General features: G+C 45.9%; 1 protein-coding gene across 1 annotated transcript in view; it reads right to left on the minus strand.

Moving 5' to 3' along the window:
• The window catches only part of ULK2 (unc-51 like autophagy activating kinase 2), a 480539-nt gene that overhangs the window by 31845 nt on the left and 422988 nt on the right, over positions 1-25706 (minus strand). The window contains exons 22-23 of the mRNA XM_086948387.1: positions 19868-20025; positions 18678-18813 (exon numbers count right to left, since the gene is read on the minus strand). Coding sequence (XP_086804513.1) covers positions 18678-18813; positions 19868-20025 — 294 coding nt within the window. The remainder of the gene's footprint in view (positions 1-18677; positions 18814-19867; positions 20026-25706) is intronic.

Below are 25706 nucleotides of genomic sequence, written 5' to 3' on the forward strand. Positions count from 1 at the left end.
TTTTATGCCCAGTTGTCCTCGTTAGGTTTTTACTTCTGGAGTGACAACATAGAAACAAAAACTGTCTGGGGCTCAAAAGACTGGCAAGTGCAGGGAATAGAAGCTTTATTTCGAGCCTGCATTATTCCTGAGCAAATAATGTTTTTGAATGACACTGTTTAACAGACATCCTACCTTGGTCTAGCCAAGATAAAAGACTTAAACAAACCATCTATACTTACACCTGATAGTAAAAACACTTCAGAGGGAGGGGTCGACGTAAAAACAATTATACTTAAAAACAGAACTGATCCTGATTGGAAAAAATTGTTAATCTGGCCCCCAGACACGAATAACTGTCAAGATAGATTCCTGAAGAAGACACAAGGGTTTACAGTCTAGGCCAGATCTAAGATATGTCCAAAGACAACATCCAGGGATAGTAACAACATACAGTGTAGGAAAACTATGCCTTAAGTGGCTACATAAACCTACACTCACAGAGGTTAAACAACACTTATCTTTACTTAAAGATGGCGTTGATTTAAGGGACTTCTTACTAGGTCCTGCGAAACGACGTCATAAACGTTTCATATACGCACGTATATATGTCATTTATAATGAAGCTTGGAAAGAGACACAGGCAGAGACTGCAGAAAGAATATGAGAAATTAATCGTATTCATTTAGAGAAAGCACTCTCTGTAGTTGACAATGGGTTAACGACCCTGTCATCCAGAATGTATTCGTTGAACAGCATAGTATCCTTTGCCATAATGGAACAGGACTTGCTCATGCTACAGCATGGACTGTCAGAATTACGTTCTATAATGCTATGAGGCTGGATGTTGCAAAATCTTCGTTCTGGATATGCGCCATGGCATCTAATCAACACCACGTCATTGTTTTCTGTATTTAACCTTACAGATAAACAAATCACTTTGGCACAGAAAGGAGCAGACTATACTGTGCTGAGAATTGAAAAACTGGAAAGATAACCATCAGAAAAGCCTGCAACAGAATGGATAATATGCAGGATAATCACTCTGCCTGTCACAATTTTCAACTTTCAATACTGTTTGAAACATATACCAGTTGCCGTTTATGAAAGGTTGGGTAAGGAACACCTACAGTCAATCTGGGAATTACCATACACACACACATGTTGGAGTGGGGGAAAAGAGGTATTTCTTAATGGTACACAAAGAAAAAGTGCACTAAGTGGCACACTCTTATGCCAGGGTATTAATTTACACGGGCCTGTGAAGGTTCTTCAAACAACTTATCCTGCCACCTGCAAGGTTTTCCAGCAGAGGAGATAGATCCAAATTTTAGGCAGCTTTCTAACGGGAGCTATATAATGTTGAATGATCACAGCTGTTGTGGAATGATGCCAGGAATAGCCTATCTTCTAACTGTGTCGCCGCTATGGCCTTCACTGAACATCTCTGCTATTCAAATTGATACTTTAAGCAGAATGAAAGCCATTCTTTTACAAAACACTGTGCCACTGAACTCGTCCAAAGAGACGTAGGAACTTCAAGTTGCAAGGTCCTCTGCAGAGATACATGCCCTTTTATCCACGAACTGTCAAATACATTTCGTAGAAATGTTAGGTCGTATCTTAAACATGTCTGATACCAGAGGTATTGTACATGTATTTAAGTTTTTTCGGGACTGTTAGTACCTTTTGAAGCAGTCCTCTGCATTTTTCCAAATTTTGTGCACTGTGTTCGGCGGCCTGCCTCTCATTTTGGGACTCGTAGCAGGAATCCTATTCTTGTTCCTCCTGCTCATATATGGCAAGTCCGGTCAGCAATGACACCCAGATTACCATCGAGAACACTCTCCTGGCAATGAAGTATGAGCGCATGATAAAGATCTTGAGCTTGGCTAAGAGACCTGAATACCAAGCGGTTCCTATCATTGCGACCAATCTGGCAAGATTGCATCTTTCCTGTTCTACGATGCCTGCTATGTGAAGAAGAATGCGTGTTGGACATCTGTCTAACCTTTCCATCAGCACTGCCAACGGATGTTGATGCGTTGCTTGGTTTAGTAACAGCCCATGCATCGTGTTGTCCCCAGCGGCTACCAATCCTGATGACAGCATTCATTGAGATCTCACAGACACAATCTGCTGACAGTGAGATACGTGGGTCGACAGGCACACAGGTACCACATTCATCTCCATCTCTGACGAACATTGCTAATACGGCTATCGCTGACGGCGATGCTTCACATTTTTGTGCTATCGGTTTACTTAATGAAGTGGTCCAACTTTCACCTACTGTGGTAGACTATTTATTTGCCAGCTTAGAAGATTTAATGTTTTCTCCAAACAACGAGAATGACTTTTGAAGTTAGCACACAGAGTTCTTTGGGACTCTGTATTCGACCTTCACTTTTCAAAACAAAACTTCCAACTTTCAGAACTCTATTTTTTCCACGACTAGACTTTTTCCTAAATAGATTTATTTATTTTTTGGCACAAAGTAATCTGCTTAAAGTAGAACTATTCTTAGAGAACAAGAAATCTTTGAAACACTTCCAAGAGGCAATATTTAACCTTGTCCACAACCTAAACAGTTACATATTCTGTCATGGAATGGTCTCAACTTTTCTTTTGTATGTAAGAGCCATTTCATAAATGTTATTTCATGACTCATTCTGATAAGCATTGTTTTATAAGGTTCACATTACATGCTTTGAATGATGATATTGCTTTTCAAATGCGTACTGTACAACTGCTTATCTTTCGTTTACAACCATTTCGAATGCATTTTTTGTATTTTGGAGGGGTTTTTACACACCATGCTTTAAATATGTTTTAAATGCTTAGAATTTAGTAATATCGAACATAATAAAGTGGAGTGGTGTTGTATGGCGTTTTAGGATCCGAGCGAAATTTACAGATTCATGCCCTTATATAGGTATAATATATATTGCCCTTATATAGACATAGAATTCATACCCATATTAGACATAGCACATCCAGTCCAAATCCAGGCATGGCTACTTCCACTAGTTCCAAAAAGCCACAACGATTTCTTGGAAAACTTCAGCAGTCAGGGACATCCCCTTACTTGAATATTGATTTGTCCTAGAAATGGCGTTTTCAAAGAACTACCATTCCCTTGGGGTTCTTTGTTGACGTTATTATGTCCGACTTTACGTCAAACAAGGTACCTTGAAGGTATAATATGCCTACACTTGCCCTAGCAAACACACAGTGGTTCGGAGCAGCTCGACTATCTACTTGCCCGACGCAGCTCACTACAGCAAGTGCCAAAAGAAGCCGACCCTCCAGTTGACGCACTGACAGAGAAGCTGTCCTTTCTCTTGCTGAGAATCCAGCTCCAGTGTTTCCAAGCTCCCCTCGCGGGGTGTTGGGAAATCGTGTCCAGAGACAGAGATACCAGACCTCCTTCATTCTAAAACCAAATTATGGAGCTGATTAGACCCTAAGAGAAATCTTGGTTAGATTCTTGGCAAAGAAAACTAAACATATGCTACACCTCACTTACTTCTTCCCTCGTACTAGACTTCGGTTAGGTACATTTGGGGTAGGTGTATTTTAGAAGCACCAGTTGAGTACTTTTAGCCTTTGTTATTTATATACGTATTTATCTATGGTCTAGGAACCATACAATGCTTTTACAGTATTATTTTATAATACTCTTTCACTGTACACATTATACTTTAAAACCAGTATTACGATTGTAGCAGTTCACTTTACTTGCTTGAGAAAGAAGACTTTTCAATAAAACCCTTTTATTGAAAACGCTTGTCTCTCTATTTCTCTGCACCTCTGATGAAACGAAGCACGCATGATTGTCTGAGTAAAATATCTATCTATTGTTTCCGCGACTCTGAATATCAGTTTTATCTTGGGGAAACAAAGTTGTCATGTTTATGCGGTTGTCAGAAACTAATCCCTTCTTGTTTATTCGAGAAAGTTTTTAGTGACCTCTGAGCTAGCTGGCACTCACAATTAAGTCTAATATATTCGATAGAGACCTAGTCATCATAAGTCCTACGTCAAATCTATAGGATATATTATTCCAATGCGCAGAGCCTATTGGGAATATAGGAACTACACTACACCATTTTGTCTATGATCTTCATATATCCCATAACATGCATTGTCCAAGAAGGCAAAAGGCATTTACAAAACGGAGAGAGGTTGGCTGCGGAGAACATCCTCTTCCTAACACCTCCATACATTTTGATTCCCTGTCAGGAGGAGTAGCGGGATAGAGTTCAGGTTGAATCGACTCGTTGACACCTGGACCGCCAAGCTTTCACGTGTACAGTGTTGCACGCACCAGGGGCAGGTCTGTCTCTTCTGGCAACCTGTCTGTTGATGGGGGGCAAGAGCCAGGTTAGGCCCAAGGACCCTTCAGTGTGTCCATCAGGGCTTCATTAAAAAGTAGTAGCGTTCTGTGGAAGTCTGCCAGGGTTACCGGACGACCATGCGCAGCCCGTGCTGGTAAGAGCAGTGGGGTGGGGAGGTGGGAGGAGGGGAATGGGGAGGTGGGGGGGGGTGAGTCAACAGTCGATAACGAGAGAAACTTGCATTTTAAAGAAAACACTCACCTTGCACTCACCTCATCGGCGATGCGACGAGCGCAAGGTAAGTGTTTTTCTTTTTTCAAATTGAAGCTTCACTTGTCGCAGACTGTCGACTTCGTCCCACCGCTCTTACCTGCATTGGTTGCACCTGCAGACTACCATCTGCTGAAGTACAGATAAATGCCATGATGGAAGTTGCAGGTATAAATTAGCAGCAGTATATCTAATCAACGCAGCAAAAGCCACAGATTACTCTGTGGGTGGGCCAGGGTAACTATACTTTAGTGTCTGGGGAATGTGTCACCCACTAGTATCCTGCAAGTCCATGAAAAGATTGTCCTCATTAGAATAATGGGATGTTTCAGCCACATTATCACTATGTTGAGAGTTCGACCTAAGTCGGAAGGAGGCTAGACTGAATTTACTAAAGGTTGTGGAGGCCGCGACTTTGGCTGAGACTATGTTGAGTTCCCTTCGGAGTCTGTCAAGGGGTTCTTCTTCAGACATCGACATGCGAGAATCAGTGAATAGCATGGCGCTAGATTCAAAGTCGGGTTGGGCGTTGGCCACGGACTTGAGGCGGAATCTGCAGCAGAGGCAATAGGCCCAGACGACATTGAGGACGGTTCTGCCAATAATAGCTCACCGGGGGCCTCCTCACATCCTTGGGACCCAAAGGCTGGACTCTTCAAGGAAGAGTCACAACATGGCTTCCTTGAAGGCATCAACTTGTTGCAGTGTCGCCAATAGAGATTAGAGTTGCGTCTGTTTAAATTGTGAAATTGATTCCTCTGCAGGGGACTGGAACTGAGATCTGGAGCCACCTCGATGAGTGGCAGGATTAGGGAAAGTTACGCTTCAACTCCATTTTTTTTATTTTTATTTGGAATTACCTGACAACTTGGAGGGAGAAGAGGACCTTTTGTAGTAATGTACGAATTACTTACCTTCTGTAACGATGTATCTGGTAAAGACGATTCTAGCCGCAGATTCCGTCATGTAGAATTACCCTCCAGGCGTGAGCCTGGATCCGGAAACTTTTTTGCCACAGCATCCCTGCGCGCCGGGGGCAGGGCGACACCATGTGACTCCGCCCAGGCGTCGTCCGCGGGCGTAAAGTCAGCGAGGTCTCATAAGTCCTGCCCCGGCGCGCCTACGTCAGTTTTCTTCTGAGAACTTTTCCGCACCACAACGCGGAATCACCAGGTTAAAAAAATGTGGATGCATGGGAACAGTGTGCGAAGAGCAGAAAAATTGGAAAGAAGAGGTGACTAACCACACCACACAGAATAGTGGCAGCACCGTAGAACCCAAAGACAGTAAAGAAGAAAGAGCAAGCAGAGCCCTGCGCAGCCACCCTGGCAGTACATAGACAGCCGCCCACTCCCGTGCCTCAGAGGCAAGGAACATGCGTAAAGTCATGGTACACGTAGTAAACCTACCACCCCCATCCCGAGAACGGGGGACCAGTCCCAAGACATACAGGGACAACAACCCTCCAAGCAACCCCAACATAGTGGGCAACCACCACAAGGGACAAGGCAAGGTATGGCCAGATGACCCTTAATCAGGGGATAGCACTGGAAAAAAGGAAGGGGAGGGAAGGTCAGGGATAGAAAGCAACCTCCCCCAAGCCTGGAGTAGCCAGAGCAGCAGGGCACCGGAACACCGTACCCCATCCTCCAAGAACCAGGGAGGAATGAACCACCCCCAGACGGAGCGACAGTCAAAAACGAGGAAGGCACTCGCAGGAGACCCAGCCCCCACTGGGAGGCGCGCACCGAAGACCAACCCAAGGGTCGCGCAGAAAAGGGGAGGAAGGGGGCGGCGTGAAGGAATCTGAGGCTAGAATCGTCTATACCAGATAAATCGTTACCGAAGGTAAGTAACTTGTACATCTGATAGAGACTACTAGCCTCAGGTTCCTTCACGTAGAATAGATACCCTAGCAATACCCCCTGGGAAGGAGGGTCTGGCAAAGGACCCCTACCAGCCAATACAGAACAGAGGGCCCCCCAGGGGACCAGATCTGTGGACCAGGAAGAACCTTGTCCCTGCAAGGCAAGGGGAACCCCCACAAGCAGAACCCCACTGACCTCCAAGGGGATGTAGGAGAGAAAAAAGGCTGAAGAGACTTGTACACTCACAGCAAAGGAACCAAAGGCAAGGGCGGAGAGGCCGAATCATCCCACTCCCCCACAAGGCAACATAAATTCAGCCCAAGACCAAAACAGGAAAACGGAAGAAGAAGAAGACTAGTTGGTCCAAGGAAACTAGGGAAAAGAAGGTGGACCCACTCCAAATGGAGAGCAGCGTGCAAGCCAGAACAGCGCCCGCAGTCAATCCGCCATAAGCAGGAAGAAGAGAAGAACAGCCCGAGGCCCCAGGAAGGCTGAGTAGGCAGCGCCTGGCAAGGGAGAACACAGAAGCGACCCAGACCTCAGGACAGGAGCAGGAAAAGGCGCGAGATGCCTTGGCACACCACTACGAGTGGCCGCACATACGACCTCAAGGAGCAAAAGCAACCTGCACAACTGCCGCGGAGAACAGGCACCTGAAAGAGACCAGAACCCTCCAGCAGAGCGCAAGCCGTAAGACCTAGGGTACGATAAGCACAAAACATGGGAACCCTCTTTGGAAGAACTTCCGCAGCAGAGGAACAAACAAAAGAGCCACGGGGAAAAAAACACCCCTGCAAAAGGCTCGACAAGCAGACCAATCAAGCAGAAGGCCTAATCTCAGGGCCAAGTCTTCACAACAATTCCAACACAATCAACAAAAGTGCCGTCCAGCAGCCAACAATGTCAAAGTCTCAAGAAGGACGCAATGGCCACAAAATGCACTCTACAGTCAGAAGAACCGGCCTAAGAAGGCCCAGACTCAACCAGACTCAGGAATCACTGAGGAGGGGATGGAGGAGGAGGAGGAGGAGGATGATGATAAGGCAGAGGAGGAGGAGGAGGAGGACCGAGTCCTGCCAGGAGCCTCTGGATGGCGGAGTCGGCCTGGGCATGGAACAACATACTGCCATCGAACGGAAGACCAATGAGCCGCTCCCGAATATCCTCTGGGAATACTCCATCCCAAAGCCAAGCATGGTGACGGAGAGCGATCGAGGAAGCCATGGCCCGGCCTAACACCTCTGAAATAACCAGGGCAGAGTGGAGAATAAACGCCGCCAGCTCCCGGCCATCCAACGCATGATGCCATAAGTCCACCTGAGCACCCTCCTGGGACGCTGCAGATCCCAGAGACTCATCCAAGTCCCACAAACAGGAGGAGGCCCGAGCCAGCACACAGAAGGTGTTCAGGGCCCACAGGGCAGCGCTGTTTGAGGTGAACATATTGCGCCCCCAAGAGTCCAGCCAGCGGCCTCGCAGGTCGGCGGAGTCAGAAGGGAGGGAAAAGCAGTCCGCAAAAGAACACTGGAGGCAGAAGGGTGGAGGGAAAGGCATTCCGGGTCACACGGCGCCGGGTGATGCCGGTGCAGAAGATGCTGAGGCACCGGATCCCCCGAGGCAGGACGCCTCGAAGCCCCCGTCAAGGTAGAAAGAAGTGAACCTTTAAAGGGAAGCAAGATTTCCCACCCACCAGAGCCCTGGTGGAGGACCTCCAGTATATGCTCCCCCGGAAAGTGAGCCAACGGGTCACCCATATGCAGGTTGCCTATAGCCGTGGACACGCGCAAGCGAAGGCCACACCTGCCTCCTTTGGGCCCCGCGGCGGGGAAAGCAGCTCCTCAAGGGGCGATGGCTGCAAACTAAGGCGCCCGTCCCCAAGGCCAAGCGGGGCAGGAAAGGGCCAGATCTGGAAGTCAAAATGAGCCGACAAACACCTCTGCCTCAGGAAGGGCGGAGAGCCGTCCTTCGACGCCGGTGAAAAAGACATTACACGGCGACCGGTCTCTGGGGAGAATGACACCAAAATACAGGCTGCCTCCGGAGAAGAAGGAAGACGAATCTGCGGCACGAACCCTGCGCGGAGCCGTAGAGTCCGCCACTTGAAGCGGAGTGCCTGCATCCTCTGGCGTCGCCGGACCAGGTCCCTCCCAGGCACCCCGCACCGGGGACCGGAGCGGAGAACAGAGCCTGACCGGCCCCGGGACAGCGCCGACCAGACCTCCACCTAGGTAGCCATCCGCGCGGGTGAATGAGATGGCCTAGGGGAATGACACGAAGCCCTCCGACAACTGCAGCCCAGAATGAGGCGTAGATTGCTCCGCAACCCAGGAGGCGGTGCCAGGGACGATTCCACCTCTGACTTGCCCCCCGTCGAGGCAGCCGCCTGCGGGGTAGGACGAGAGGGGCGAGCGGTCCTCACGGTCGAGCTGCTGCCGGCACCGTAGTGGCGTCACCTCGGCCTTAGACAGGACCACCTTGTCAAGGGACCGAGAGGGGCTCGGGGATACGACCCGAGCCCCGGCGACACCACAGGGACTCCCGCAGGAGTTTGCGGTGAGGCGGAGATGCAGTGGCCTGAAGGAGGTGCCCAAGCAGAGCCGCACCCCAACAGAGCCACACCCTCCAAGCCTGGATCTGAGCCAGTTGGTGCCGGGGCCGGCGGCGCCGCAGAGGGCCCTGAGCAAGCGAGGGGTCCGCCGATGCCCCAAAAGGGGAAGTAGGGGGATACGCCAGCGAGGCCTGCAAAGCCGCCGCGTATGTCTCCATTTGGACTCTCGACGCTCCAACACTGGAGAGCGGTGGATAGGACGACACGCGGGCCGCATCATCCGCTGAGAGTCCACGCCCCCGGTCGGCCAGAACCCAGCCCCCGGGGACAAACTGCAACACTTACCCACTGGGGAGCGACACTCATGTGACATCGGAGAAGGGTGAGGACGATTACCACGGTCGTATCTGAAGCCGTCTGCTGAGGCTGATCGAGGGGAGGAGGTCGACCTGGAGAGATGTGCCGAAATAAGCGCGGCAACTTCGGCTTTAACTGTTGACAGGCCTCGCAGTCGGTAGTGCTGTGATCCTCCCTTAAACACAACATACAATTGAGGTGCGGGTCCGTCACCGACATAAGACGCCTACAAAACGTACAAGTTTTGAAGCCCGAAGGCATTCGCACACTGTTCTACCAAAAGAACTGAGAAAAAAGGGCCCGAAACAGGCCCGTAGCAAGGACCGGTTCTGCGGTATAAAAAAGGGCCCGAAACAGGCCCGTAGCAGGGACTGGATCTGCGGTGCACGCGGAAAAGGAAAAAACTGACGTAGGCGCACCGGGGCGGGTATTATGCGACCTTGCTGACGTCACATGCACGGACGTCTGGGCGGAGTTGCATGGTGTCGCCTAGGCGCGCAGGGATGCTGTTGCAAAAAAGTTTCCGGATCCAGTGTCACGTCTGGAGATAATTCTACGTGAAGGAATCTGCGGCTAGTAGTCTCTATTCGATTGCGAGCACAGGAAGGATACACATCTTTCACCGGGAAAGACACTCACGCACCTTCTGACAGTTTTCGGCGATATAGAGATTGGTTTGGTAGTCCTGGATCCCCTTCGAAATTTATCTGGGCACAGTCCTTGCAAGACCTGGAGTTGTGCAAAGACCCCAGGCACCAGAGACATAGCTAGTTGGGATCTGTCACAGCCATCTGTTTGTGACAGTCCCTGCAAGGTTAGACCCTATAGTCTTCAGAGGACCCTATAGTCTTCAGAGGGAACATATTACCTTGCACACTAGAGGGTGTTGAATGATGCCACCTGCTGGCACGTGGGAGCAATGATGAAAAAACATCTCCAGATCCACTCAGGCACCCGGGGTATTCACAAGGTGAGGAACTTTCAGTTAGCACTATCCATCAAAAGTATTGTATCCTACCTCTTCGAAAGCAAAGAGCCCAATCAGATGAACACTGCATTCATGAGCTTCAGTTCCATCAAAGCATCAGATCCCCACTGTCACAGCTTTCATTTACACCAAGTAGAGAAAAGTCTTTGATTTATACCAAGTAGCAACAGACTAGTGATTAACATCGAAGACTTACCAGGACAGTCTTCAACAATAAGGATGGAAAGGCCGACAAATAAATTGTAACGATGCCCACAGCAAAGCCTCGCCAGACAAGCGACAGTACGAAGGGCTACACTTCATAGGCCTATAATATAAGGGTGCCTGCCAGATGTTTCACAACCCGTCAGATACATCATGAGCCTCAGCTAAGGACCACAGTCTCAGTGCCTCCATACATGGAAGATGCATATCTCAGATCAGCTGTGTAATCTGTCAGGACATGCAATGGATCACCTGAAGCAGAAACATACAGAAACATACAGGCTTCTCTAAAGGGTCATAACATGCCCGTCTTTTTAACTTTATACACTGGAACACGAATAAAGTTACTAGTCCATGAGTAGGTAGTTTCAGTTTTCACACTTTCCCCCTATTTTCATTGATTGAACATCCATGCTGGAGAAAATATTTGGGCATCAAAATCTGACACCTTACGAACTCCCCCGTACATCAGATTTGTAGCTAACCTTAGTAACCATCCTAACCAATGTGAGGAGGAGCCCTACGATGAAGCATGCCACCCTCTGGGTGGGCGTGGGACTATGTGTTACAATTTTTATTTTGTTAAGCAATTTCTCATATGAAAATCAGAGACATTTAGAGATTTTACACATATATATATATATATATATACATATATATATATATATATATAGTTCCCGAGTACTTCATCGCTGTTCTATTGTCCATGAGGAATCTCCTGTGTGATGGATTTACTGCAATGCATGCATGTCACTGAGTGTGAGAAACCAGTAAGATGCAAGAGACAGGCAGGCCAGTAAGGTATAGAGCTGTCACAGAGTGAAAAAAGATCTAGTTAGAATTGTAGCCTGAATGCCCGAACCTGCTAGTAGGCACAGAAGGCTTTCAGGGAGACAGTGTCTAGCTCCACCCTGATGAAGAGGAGTTGCTGGAAGGGTTGGAGGGGCGACTTGAGGAGATTTGTCGAAAATCGCAGATGGACAAACAGGTAGATAATGGACTGCAGGTAGTCCAACAACAGTTGTGGCAACCCTGTGTTCAGAAGCCAGTCTTGGATACATAGTAAAAGAGATACCCAACCTACAAAGATGTGCCACACCTACCATCTGGTGCAGATGCTAATGCAAATGGTAGCCACAAAAGGTACTTTCTGTGCAACTGCAGGAATTAGATAATGACAAATGTGTTGTGAAAGTCACGAGATACCATCCAGCCTTCTAACTCCAGAGCCAAGAAGACCTGTGCTGAACTTATCCTTGAGGAGGCAGGTGTTCAATGTGCAGTTTAAGAATGGAAGAGAGACAAGTCTTTCATGGAAACAGGGAAATAGTAAAAGTAGCATCCTTGCCAGATATTGTTTTCTGGAACCAAACCCACAGCCCCTTTTCTCAAAAGAGCAAGAATCTTCTGCTGCAGAGTAGGACCGTGCACAGGAATACTACACCCCACTGCAGTAGGAATGTGTCTCCTAAGGATCGGGTCTCTTGGTGGAAACTCCAGTGCGCAGTAATCATGACATTGTGCATTCTTTGCAGTGGCAACCAGATCTAGCCAGGGCACATCCCTCTTGGAGGAAGATGTCCTGTGCCACCTTCCAGTGAATGCTTCATTCATGTGCTGCAAACTGTAATCTGCTGTTCTTGTCTGACCAGGGACTGAGCGAACCCACCAGGTGATTGGTGACCAGGAAGGAAGATCCCATGTTTGTCCAGCCATTTCCAAAGGCACAGAAACTCTTAACACAAGGTCCAAGACCTCCACACCACCCTGCTTGCTTATAGCTGTGTCTGAACTCGGGTGGCAAAGTGAGATAAAGAATGATGATGGATTCAACCCAGATCTGTGACTGAGTGTCTGAAAAGTTTCAGTGCTATGTCCATCATCTCCTTGTGTTTGCTTTGTTTGCCCTAAGTTGGCAGGGTATGCCCAGACATGGGTCCCTTGCTCACTTTGCCACTTGATGCAAGCTATCCCTGCTGAAGAGGGGTAGTTTCCTGAAATCGGTCCCAGGATGCTTGTTTCCGGCCCAAGGAAGAACTGGCTTGGCAATTCTGGCAGGACTGTTCCCATGTTGCACAGGGCCAAGACTGATTTGCATATAGCGGTCTATGAACTGGAGTGGCGCAGTGAGTTAAAGAATGATGGATTCAACCCAGATCTACGACTGGGGGAGTGTCTGAAAAGTTTCAGCGCTCTGTCCATCATCTCGTTGGGTTTGCTTGGTAGTACCACATAGCAGTCGTATTTACTGCTGAGACCTGCACAGACCTTCTCTTGTATTTGAAAAAGGATTTCAGAGCTAACTGAAAGGCACAAAGCTCTAGAAGATGGACATGAAGAACATAGATCTCCACTCCTCCCAGCTGACTGGCCCAACACAGAAACAATGCGTATATCACTACTTTGAGCTCAGGTTAGGGTTGGGACAGATTGGTGTCCACATGCCACTAATGAAGGTACTGGACTGTCCAACAAGCACCCTATTGTTGTGCCCACTACAAACCGAAATTCTGCTGGAAAGCCTGCATATGCTTGGAGGATCTATGAGGCCTGAAATCCAAGAAGCCTCATTAACATCCACACCAGGGATGACACCCTGAATGTCCTGGGTTGGTTGCAGGGAAAGAAAGGCTCTCAAAACCACCTCCAGCATAGTCCCTATGAAGTGAATCTTCTGTGCAGGCATCAGGTAGGACTTTGTTTCAGTGGTGAAAAACGCCATGGATGAAAGAAGCTTGGCTGTTCAGAAGAAGTTCAAGACTGACTGTAGTAAGACAGCCTTTAGCAGGCAGTCATTGAGATATGGGAATATGTGCATCCCCGATTTACAAAGAATGACTGTGACCACCATCATGACTTTCCAGAGGAGCATATGTGAGGTCAAATGGGAGGACAGTACATTGTAAATGTTCAGACACCATAACGAAAAGAAAGAGTAGGAAACATGAAAAGATGCATCCTGGAATTCCAAGTATACCATCCAATCCTCCTGATCCATTGTAGAACGAATTTGGACTTACATTTGTATTTCGATAGAAAGGCATTCAGGGGCAAAAACTTAAAACCAACCTTAGTCCTCTTTCTTGCTTGGGCACAAGGAAATTATAGACATACCACCACTCTTTTTACCTTCAGGGTTCTTGCTATGGCAAACAATGAATGGACATCCTTCAGAAGGATGGTTGCAAAATCTGCTGAATTTTCAGTGAAAACAGGTGGGGTGTGAGGGAGTGAAGATGGGAAAGACAGGGCATAAACCCTCTGAACAATTTTAAAAATAGAAGAGACCCATTTGACCTTTTTTCTGCTTAAGGCACGACTTGTACTTTAATTTACCTGTAGACTTGCTACCAGACAAGGACGTGGCACCGGAGAGGCCAGTAGCATAGCTAATCAGTTGTTTTGAGAGTCATCATTCATGTTTTGCGTTCATGTGCTCCGTTAGGATGCATTTGTTGGAGTAAGTTGAAAAGAACCTTTGTCGTGGTGCCACTGATTCCTGGGCGTCCGCTCCGAAAGCGGGTTTAGTGCTTCTTCAAAATTCGATATCTTCTTGAGAGGAACAGCTTGCCTGAGGATTTACTAGGATCATGCTGGTGCAAAGTTGAATGTGGATACTCCGCTAAATGGCGTCCTGATAATTCAAGTGACACATGGGTCAACACCGGCATGGAGTCCTTTCTATCGAGGACATTCTCATGTATCAAAGATAGTGTGAAAGACCTGAGGGGGCCAGGCCCCGAGCGGGTTGTGGAAAATGTCACATCCAGGGAAACCGAGTCAAAGGGCGTATGCAATTGGTCTTCTGGCGGATCAGAGCAGGCCCAGTGAGAGCGCAGCGATGAACCGGAGCTCACAGGGCCAAATCAGAACCTGACAGCGGAGAAAAACAATCTTACATTGGAACCGATGTACATGCACATTACCAGCAAAAGGTGGAGTTACAGTACATTGACACTCACAAAGACCAATGTTGCGCTAAGCATTCTTGCAACGGACGCATGTGTAACCTAGCATGTAGAACTATGGAAATGCAGGAGGCTAGCATGCCTAGGAGCCGCTGGACTATTCTGAAAGAGTTGTTGATTTATTTGGAAAAGAAGAGGCAGTACCTGAAACGTCTGGATCCTGGCAGAGTTTGGATAGGCTATACCTACTTCCGAGTTGAGAATAGCCCCAACATAGGGTTAGATCTGGAGGGGTTGGAGGTGAGATTTTGTGACGTTGATGGTAAAATCTAACCGATGAAGGTCTATTGTCACCTGTGTTTGTTTGGAGCACTCCAGGCGGGTGGCACTTTTGATCAACAAGTCGTCCAGAAAGGGGAAAACATGGACGCACTGTCAGCGTATGTGTGCAGCCACCACTACAAGGCACTTGGTAAATACCCGAGGTGCAGTGGAAACCCCAAAGGACAGCACTTTGAATTGGTAATGTTTTCAGCTGACCACAAACCTGAGATATCGGTGATGGCCGTATGTATTTGTATGCGGAAATAGGCTTCCCTCAGATCGAGCAGGGCCATGAAGTCACCTTGCTGGAGAAGCAGAATGACATCCTTAAGGGTGACCATAAGGAAGTGCTCTGACAGATTTGTATTCGGTTAGGGGCTTGAGGTCCAGAATGGGTCTGAGGGACCTGTCTTTTTTGTGTATTAAGAAGTACAGCAAGTACACTCCTGGTGCCCTGCTGATGGCAGGGGACGGGTTCTATAGCCCCTTTGAGGAGAAACGCTTTGACCTCTGAGTAGCCGTTGGTGTTCTGGTGAGAGTCTGTTTTTTAATGAGGTGGAATGGTGGGAAACATAGAAGTAAGCTCCAGACCATAACCATATTAGATAATGTGGAAACGAACGCTTGAAGGCGCCCCCCTGCCCTTCCAAGTGGCGGTGTGTGGTTGGGGACAGGGGAGAAGAGGCAATTTAGGGGTTGGTGGTGCCTGTAGCTCCTTTAGGGAAGTCACCTTTGCCTTTAACTCTAGAGTTGTTTCACCTGTAGGACCCTCCATAATAACTCTTGGGGGGGTGGGGAGGGGGAGGAGGGTTGTTGGCCCTGGGTGCTCTGGTAGGACATGGAGGCTTCAGGGAAGGTGGGCTTGAAGCCACCACGTTAAGGTGTGCGGAAAAAGTAGCTCCAGGGAGCAGGTCTTTGAAGTTCCCAATCGATTAAGCTGTGTCTGTATCGTTTTTAATCATTTCTAATGTTTGTTCCACTTGTGGACCAAAGAGATGCTGACCATCAAAAAAGGCATTTTCAAAACGTTACGCTGCATTTCCGGCTTAAAGCCAGAGATATGGATCCAGGTGTCTGTACGTAACAGGGCACTGGAATTTGTCCCCTGGCAGCAGTGTCTGAAGCATCTAGGGCATAGCGAGTAGAGGTGTTAGATATCTGCCTGCCCTCAAACTATATAGTGTCCTCTTTTTCTACGCTCCTCTGGAGGATTTGGAGGAGATGCTCCATATTGTACAAGTGGGCCCTATCATATCTTGCCAGATGGCCAACAAAATTAGTTATACGCCATGGGTTGGCCAATTGCACGGCCACCCTTTTCTCTCCTGCATCTATGCGTTTACTTTCCTTCTCTGGTGGCGGGGTGTCCCCGTTGGCCTGAGAGTAGGCTCGTTTACTAGCGCTAGAGTCGGGTTGGAGCAGACCACAAATATATATGGGGTCAGCAGGAGAGGCTTTAGATTTCTTATACACTTGTCTGTGTTATGACCCTAGCTTGGACCGTGTCTTTGAAAATGTCAGGTGAGTGACGTAGCATGCCCTCCCTTGATATTGGGGAGGTACTGAGTGGAGCAGTGAGTGGGTTTCAAAAAGGGAGTCCTTCTCTGATGGCTCTGTGTGAAGTTCCACCTTATGGAATAATACAGCTCTACTAATGAGTTCCTGACGTGGAATCATCTGGGGGAAAGGGACAGGCAGGGTTAAGGTCAAGGTTGTTGTCCCCTAGTGGATCTACATCGTAGAAGTCCCATGGGTCACCCTGCAGAGATGTGTTAAATGTGTAATCACACCCATGCCCACCCATGTCAGTGTGGAGAACCCTGAGGGTCCCCTGGAGAAGGCAGCGGGGAGAGCTAGGGCGGAGGAATAGGGTTAGGGGATGGCTGTGCATTGGGTAAATGGTTGGTAGCCTTATCTGCTTTCTGTATTGTTTTGTTGCTATCTGAGTGTTCAAGGCTTCCTCGAAGGACAACTATTGATTTGAGGGTGGAGCAGCACGGCCCATAGGGTGGGCAAGGGACCGGCCCTTCTGGGGGTGGATAGCCTGATGTTTCTGTCTTGAGTCAAGATCTTCTTGCAGCTTGTGGAAAATCGGCTCAACTGCGCCAGTGTTGGACTTGGTGGTCGACACAGAGGTCTTCAGCTCTGAGGGTACCTTCTGTTTCAAAGCTGATGGTCAAGAAGGCACAGAGGCAGATGTGGTCAGTGCTAAGGGTTGACTCTATGTTGTGTCTGAGTAGCCATGCCGTAGCAGCCAATCTTAAAGACTTTTTGGCACTGAGCAGGAGCTGGACAGAGTCCTTAGTGGTTTGTCGTGCCGACCATGGCCCGAAGGCAGTGGTAGTCTGAATGCCTGTCTCTGGAGCTCCAGAGGGGCTGCATGCCCTTTGGCAGAAGGCTGCACGGTTGAAAGTAGTTTTGAGGGGGAGGGTTGCCATTCTCAAGGACTGCTGGGCTGGCAGAAGGTCCTCGATCACCAGTGCTTTCTTTAGGGGAGAAAGCCTCTTCATCTGACAGTTGTGGATGAACCCTCAATGACCTCAGGACTGATGAGGACCAGGGTGTTGTTGCCGCCCCAATGCGATATCTCGAGTCAAATAGCACAATAGTCACAAAGAGTCTTCTTGGAGCAGAAGGAGCTGCAGGCGTCGTAGGCAGCCTTGCTGTGTTTGGGTGAGAGGCATGGATTGCAGACCTCATGGATATTGGTCGGAGGATATTTCGCGTGGCAGTGAGGACAATACCAAAATGGCGTTCGTTCAATCACTGATGAGGCATAGTGGAGAGTTGTGATGGAGAGACAGTCACTGGCGAGGCATAGTGGAGTGCTGCGATGGAGAGTCAGGAGTAGGCCCCCTAAGGGGGCCACATTCGACTTGGACCTTGCTCGAGCTAAGTAATCAAATGTCAACAGAAAGCAAGGGAGACCTGATTGAAGAACAATACAGACGGAGGGAAGGAAACCATATAAACCAAAAAGAGCATCGAGAAAGTGTCGACCCAGAGCACACAAACTAACCAGACGACAGAAAAAAAACAATCTAACAATGGAGTCTATGACCATGCACATTATCAACAACAGGAGGAGTCACAGTCTGTAAACAGTGCAAGTATGAACATTTCTTAACAGGATGAATATCTAGGGACAGTTCTTGGGTGGATCAGATAGCAGACTCAACCAATAGACCATCAAGCGCTGTTCTATTGATTTTAAATGACATTAAGAACCAAATCATTTAAACATTGCTTAATTAAGTGTTGGATTGTTCATATTAATTGTGCTTCATGTAGGCTGCACACATCCACTCTAACGTGATATATTTTTAGTAGCAGGGTTTATGGATTCACCTTTGCAACAAAAAATGCCAAATTTCCCATTCTGGAATGGCACTCACAGCTTTAGAAATGCTGATAAGCTACAGTGATGGTGCTTAGTATAGTAAGTGTCAAAAAGAGAAACCAATCAGCATTTTAGATATCTGATAGAAACAGCACCAGGTGTGCCACTGAGAGAGAGAGAGACACACACACACACACCATCTGAGCAACTCCCTGTCATAACTTATTGTGAAATTTAAAGCACTGGAATTCTGCAACTTTAAAAGCTGTGCATGCCTATTTCAATGAAGCATTTGATGTACAATCTGCTCTAGGTGTATTGCCCTCCATACTGCCATACTCACCAATTGTTATATCTCTAAACGCTTTTTTCTTAATTAAACCCTCAAAGACTTATGAACAAACAGTTGTGAAGCACTTTCTATGATGTACCAATCGGACAACACTAATTTATAGTTTGGGGCAAGTTCATGAGTCATTTATCACTTTCCACCCAGCAGTGAAAAGTGCATGTGGTTACAAACACGATCATTCACACATTTCTCAATCTCTTACATTTTTGAATGTTCTCAATATCTGCTGGGTCTTGCAGGATTTTAGTGAGGCCATCAAGCAGCATGGCAGCCTTGTGGTATCGATATGCAATATCCTCCGCCTGCTGAAACATCTCATCTAGCGCTGCAGACTTAACCTGAAATAAGAACCCATAGTTAGAGAGTTACTGACCACAAAGGAGGCTTGAAAGCACTTCGTGTTGTTTTGGTCCATCAAGTCTGGCTTTTTCGAAATAGGTTAATGGAATGACTTCTCCTCCTGCTGAGAGGGAGTTCTAGGAACGCATACCTTTTCAATAAAGAGGCAATTTATTTTAGTTTTCCCATGAACCTGCTTGTTGACAAATCACTTCGCAACCTATTTTTCTACAGTTTCATCTTTACTGGAATATGCTCACCATGATATGTCTCTATTGTATCTCTCCTCCATTGGGGCTCCTTCTGAATACGCATATTTAAGTCCTTACTGCTTACCCTTTACAGTATTCTGAGGCAGACCGAGCACAATATAGGTGGCATTTCTCTGGTTTCACATGTATCTTTATTGTTCTTGAGGTAGTAGACTACAAAATTAGCACCCCTTACTCAAGAGACAGACTTTTTCAGAAGTCGCCTCAAGAACAAATACTTTGCTCTGTACATGGCCAACAGAACTGGATCTAATACTTGATTTGGGTACAATACTTCAGATAACGCCCTGTTAAGGTTGTAAAACCCAAAAACTTAACATGTATGCATGTATCCGACAGACTAATCCCCCTCTGATAAGAGGTACTTCAGAATGTAGGTAAACCCTTGGAATATAGAAAAAAATACTTGTGATTATGTAGAAAGTGAAAACACTATCAGCCTCTTTATAGATTATGAGTCACCCTATGAACAGCTAAACACGTGAGCTCAGGGACTGTAAAGGACTGTCGAAGTACTGAAGAGACCGTAAAACAAGATTATATTCATTCACACAAAGGCTTGTGAAGTTTTTGTGGACCTTCATACTAGTATTTTCTGTGTCTGTCAGAATATCGTATTTATGTTCGAGTATCATACAGCACCAATCGCTATATACTTAAGCCAAACCCAAAAGTGTATCTGGTGTGGTAGCAAGGCAAAGGTGCATGTTACCTCGTTCCTCATCAGCAGCCGTAAGATACAGAAACCACAACTATAAAAAAAAACAAAAGTCATTATTACCATTTCCACTGCACAGCTGTAGATCAGTTTCTCGGCAGTAACGCTGTTAATCTCGTCTACAAATCGCTGTTTATCCGAAAAGAAGCGGTTCAGCTTCTCTGTGAGTTTCTTGCACATGCTGATGCAGAACTTATATCGTTCGTTCATGCTTTTTATCACTGTTGGGAGAAAAAGCCAGAAGTTGTAAAAGAACCTTTCAGGAGAAGGACTGAAGAGGGACAAGGGAAAGAATCTTGGAAATAATACTTGATTTTAGTCCACAGAAAAACCAACGTTTCTTTCTTTCTAGAACAACACAAATGGGATTATCTAGCATTAAAAGCCTGTCTGTCCAGGTACAAAATATAGATTTCTAAACCAATCTTTAAAACATTTGTGGACCTTATATTTTGGTAGAAAGATACATAGTCCAGTAGAAACAGTTATTTTACTGGCAACTTTAACAAGCGTAAAATAATCCATACCACATGCCAATATATTTAGGTTAGGTCATCTGATGAAGGCACGTAAGGAACTGAAGTGTGACACTGCTGAAAAGTGTCAGTCTCTTAGCCAAATGCTTCTTCTTGAGTTACCAAAGCTGGGATTGTAGAAGAGGAAAGTTTTCAGACTTTCCTCACAAAGATAAGGGTGGAGTGAGATCTGATGTGCCTGAAAGTGGTCTGGGTGCAAAAGCATCTGTCTTTTTCACTGACTTGTCAATTTCCTGCGGAGGTCATTATCAATAGGTTGGCAGATTTGAGGTGGCAGCATCAGTGCTTTCCTGTCATTTGTTTGAGACAGCATGAGCATGAGCATAGAACATTTGTGTGAAGTTGCATTATCTAAGCAGCTGAACACTGTTATATAGATGGTTGTGGGAGATTTGCAGGTGAGACAGTACCTAATTTGAATCTGTGGCTACAAGTGGGCCCACCAGCACTCGTATGTAGGAATCAGAATGTACTTATTTGTTTATAATAAGACTGACTCAGAACACGAGTGGGAAATACAGAAAAGGCAGAACTGGGAAATAAAGGAAAACCGTGTTAAAGAGAGAAATAATGGATGAAAAAGTACCTGTAAGAATAACAAAGAGATAGGAAGTGTAAGGTTTGTGGACGAAAGAGACAGGAGGTCAAGATTAGACAGCTTTGGACTTTGGAAAACTTGACAATTCGCAGTAGAGGCAGCAGGCTTCTGAGAAAAACTTTGGGCCTGGCACTTTAAAAACCTTGTGGGCCATGAACTATTGCCCAGGTACCATCTTTTGTTTGGTGTTTGTGAGCAGGTTATTGTAGAAAGTGGGTTGCAAGAAGCATAGGGTTTCATGTGAGTAAGGAGCAAGAGTTTACTATCAATGCTTTGTATTTGGTAACATTCTTCTTGAGGCCGATCTTTCTCAACCAATATCAAATGGCTGAAAAACTAATTTAATTTGGCGAGAAGGCTTCAATGTGGTAAGCTGCTTGTGAGGCTTTTCTTTGGGGTACTGGGAGAGTCAGAGATTACTGGAATGTCTTCAGGTACATGACCCTGTCAGGGTGCCAAGTGTGAGCAGTCAATGCTTGCTCTAAGACATGGGGGTGAGTCTAGAGGTCACTGTTTCAGTGTAACACATTGATGACATTCAAACACAACAAAAACCACTAATGTTAATGGGTAAGTTAACATTACACTTGCAATTATAATAAGGAAGTGGTCAGGTAATTCAGAAAAATAATGGCCTAACTGATGGGATGAAACCACATATATCTGTTTGTGGTACCCAAGGATGCCGAAGAATAAAAGTTATCTCTCATAATAATAGTCCTAGATTAAATGAGAGGATACATGAAATGAATGATGGTCAATGGCAAACACCCACCACCCAAACAACAAGCACACACTTCTAAGAGTTGCCTCTGATAAAGTCCCAGGTGACCCAAAGTCGAGTCATAGGTGTCCGGTTGGGATAGCAGAGTTCCGTTGCTGGGGTCCTGGGATCAATTAAGAGGCCTACTGGTGCCTATGGCTGCGGATGGGCTTACCTAGCAAATAATGGTCCAGTCCGAACTATGAATCCAAAGCGCGTTTTTCTTATAGGAGACTGATGTCTTATACAAGCATCTATCTAAGTATCTACCAGTCATGGCAGTTTATCCAGTGGTTTACTCACCTTTACTTTGCGCACCCAAAGCAAGCCATTATGTCACAAGCAGCAACTAATGACAACTATGGAATTATAAAGGATAGAATGATGATTCATAAAGTAACAGACTCCTAACGACTCCCACTTGCCTGCTGAGCTGGACCCCAAGTAGGAAGTGTGAAGATTAAATGTCTCATGGTCCTTCTGGATGAGAAAAAGGTATACGAGGCACCCTATGGGACTCATCAGAGATGACGCTCGCTTAGTCTTCTTGATTCCAGGTTGTGATGGGAGCAGTTTTTCGACCCGAATGTCTGCTTTGCATCTCTTGGGCAGCTGCGCTAGGGCAAAGATTTTGATCCTAAGCAGCCCCTTTTCCTCACAGCAGTCACTCCAGTCAGCAAGTCCTTGTGCTGCTGGTCTTGAGATCAGGTCACTCCTGATAGGCACAATCCAGCTTCTTTAGAAGCAATACAAGACTCCCTTTTTTCAGATCAAATGGCAAGGCAACCTTGCCAGCATTTTCCAAGACATACACCAGTCAGGAGCAATACTGGCACCCCAGCATACTTTCCACTTCTGGTCGAAGTCTCCATTGTTCACACAGGTTGGCAAGTCTGGTTTTATGTTACTGAAGATTAACTATGTACTGGCAGAAGAAGGTAGTATTTATACTCCATTGATGGCATTATAGAGTCAACCAGAGAGTCTACAAAATTTGAAAGTTTCAAAGCTCCTCCAGTGGGAGTATTTTTTTCTGCTGAAATAGGACAGTTTTGCAGGTTCCATGTCCAGTTTCCATACTGCAACCAGCAGAAGCTGGCTCAGATATGATATATATTGATTTCTGACTAGAGAGCCATTGTGGGTTTGAAGTCTGTCAGGGGAAACATGCTCTAAAACAAAAGGAATGGCAACTTCTCCCACTGGCCAGGTGCACTAGTTTCAGAGAGGGTTACTGGAGACTGTGTTTGAGTAAGCTGGAATGTTTTAGCTGAAGATCACTAGGCCAACAGAAAGGCGAACACCACCTAATGTAACTAACACACACGAGCACACATGCAAGTTCCCTGTCAGGTTGGATGAGGGGCACAAGGCTAGCACGAACGTTCTCTGACAGGATAGAAGCAAGGAATGTGCTAAGACAAAAGGGAGGGTGCAGCTGGAGCTCTCCCCACAGGGATTCAGGCAAAAAGGCTTATGCCCATGCATAAAAAGCCTGCAGTTAACACAGTCGATTGCAACACAGCATGGGCTTATAAGCTAGAAGCCACTTTCACTCAAAAAGGATTACACTGTGGGTGCTGTGCCATCACCCCCTCCCCCACACCGGCATCACAAATCACGTATGATGGTGTCAAACATGTAAATCAAAGAGAGCACCTCCAGTGTGCTTTCCTGATTTTCGTGCCATGAGGGGTAACACACGCATAGCTGATCAAAAAGGTAGAAGGGTAGGGTGGCATTTAAAAAAAAAGCAAAGTTGAGGATTTTTATCCCATCGCTACAGATGGACTAACCTGGTGATGAGCTGGTTTTGAGTTAGGTGCACTAGTGTGTAATTTTGGGTTAGTTTAACTAATTACAAATACAATGGAAAAAAGTACAAGGTAGGATAAATCTACTGAAGCAATGGCTCTATGTGAACATTGCCTCGATAAATACTTTACTCATTTTGTTCTGTATATACAGCAAGTATATAGAGGTGTGAAATCTGGGTGATTTACTATCTAAAAACTTGCAAAAGTGACCATAGCAAAAGTAATACACTTAAAATAAGCAATATTTGTCTAAGTGAAATAGAAAATTATATAATATCTGAGGAGAAAGGGAAAGTAGTTCTGCTTTTGAACAAGGGCTGCAGGGTAGAGGCGTAGATCGGAGAGTAGAGGGTTTCTGAATCCATAGCCTGAACAGGAATAGGCATATTAAGGGTTATTGACATTCTTTGTCTTCGGGATGTAAAGCCTTACTGCTTGTTTATTATGTGTCTTCAGTTCCCTGGGAAACAGGAAGGTTATTAAACAATCTATTATGAGCAGGCAGGAGACATCAGTGTAAGTATTGCTGAACAGGCAAAATGTGGTCTGATAAAAGCTCTGAGATGAGATGGGATGCTGCCAGCTATATGACTTTCAGAAAAGCACCAACAGAGTTGGAAAGTTCAATGAGGAAGACATTACTGCCACATATGCCATCATAAATTCTAAATAAAGGGACTAAGGCATTGATGTTTCTGAAAACATGGAGTTGATAACTAGCAAATTTGGTCATGCTAGACATAGGTTTGTGAAGTTAAAGTTGAAGGTCAAGTGTATATTATAGGAATTTACAATGCCACAATTTCGGGTGTGAAACAACTGTAGCGCCAACTAGATTTGATAAGCAAAACTCTTCAAGGTAGAACAGGATAAATTCAGTTTTTGACAGATTAGATACAACAGATAAGAATTTGGGGGCATGAAACCCCATTGCACATACATATACATAATTTACCCATTTTGGTATGTATATAGATCAAACCAAGGAGGTGTGAAATCTAGATGGTTTACTACCTCACAACTTACAAGAGTGACCATAGCTAAAGTAATAAACTTAGAATAAGCAATATTTGGCTAAGTGAAACTGAAAAATATGATATTTGAGGATTAAAAAGGTAATAGGAAAGTTGTTGCGCTTTTGCGCAAAGGAGGACTGCAGGGCAGGAGCGTAGATTGGAGGATAGAGGGTTTGTGACTGGCCTACACAGGAAAAGGGGTATTTGGGGTTACTGTCATTCTTTGCCTTTGGAATGTAAAGACTTACTTATTATATATTATGTGACATCCGTTCCCTGGAAAATAGGAATGTGGGTAAACATGAACAGCTCTGTAGGTAATATGACCAAGATTGAATCTAATGTTAGCAGGCAAGAGACATCAGTGTAAGTAGTGCTGAACAGGAATAATGTGGTGTGATTTATAAGCTCTGAGATGAGGAGAGATGTTGCCAACAGTATGACTTTCAGAATAGCAACCATGGAGTTGTAAAGTTCAATGAGGAAGACATTATTGCCATGTATGCCATCATAGATTCTAAATAAAGGGACTAAGATATTGATCTTTCAGAAGGGGTGATGCTGATAACTGGCAAATTTGGTCATGATACACATATTTTTGAAAAGTTAAAGTTGAAGGTAAGTGTGAACTGTTGGAATTTATAATGTGACAAATTTGGGTGTGAACTACAACTGTTCAGCTTGGTAAGCCACCTAGGTATAAAAAGAGAAATTCAGCAGGGTAGAGTGGGATAAGTAAAGGATTATGTTACTTACCCTGTAAGCATCTGTTCTTGGCATTTAGGGCTGAAGATTCACATGCTTTGCATACTCCTGCCATCTAGTGTTGGTTCCGGATGTTTGCAAGTTGTTTTTTCTTCGAATAAGTATTTTCCAGTCACAAGATAAGGGGACTCCTCCTTTCGGTGATAGTTCCCATGGGCATCGACTCCATTGTTAGATTGTTTTCCCGCAAGAGGGTGAGAATAAAGAAAATAAGTGTAATATAAAGATGTCAATGCGTTTACAATATGAATTATAATAATAATAACTGCAACAACCATAGGTGTCCATGGAGGAGGAAGAGGGCTTGTGAATTTACAGCCCTACATGCCAAGAACAGATGCTTACAGGGTGAGTAACATAATCTGTCCAAGGCTTGTGTGCTGTGTGCCATAGATACACGTGCTTTG

Source organism: Lissotriton vulgaris, unplaced genomic scaffold (genome assembly GCF_964263255.1).
Source record: "Lissotriton vulgaris unplaced genomic scaffold, aLisVul1.2 SCAFFOLD_740, whole genome shotgun sequence".
Lineage (NCBI taxonomy): Eukaryota > Metazoa > Chordata > Amphibia > Caudata > Salamandridae > Lissotriton > Lissotriton vulgaris.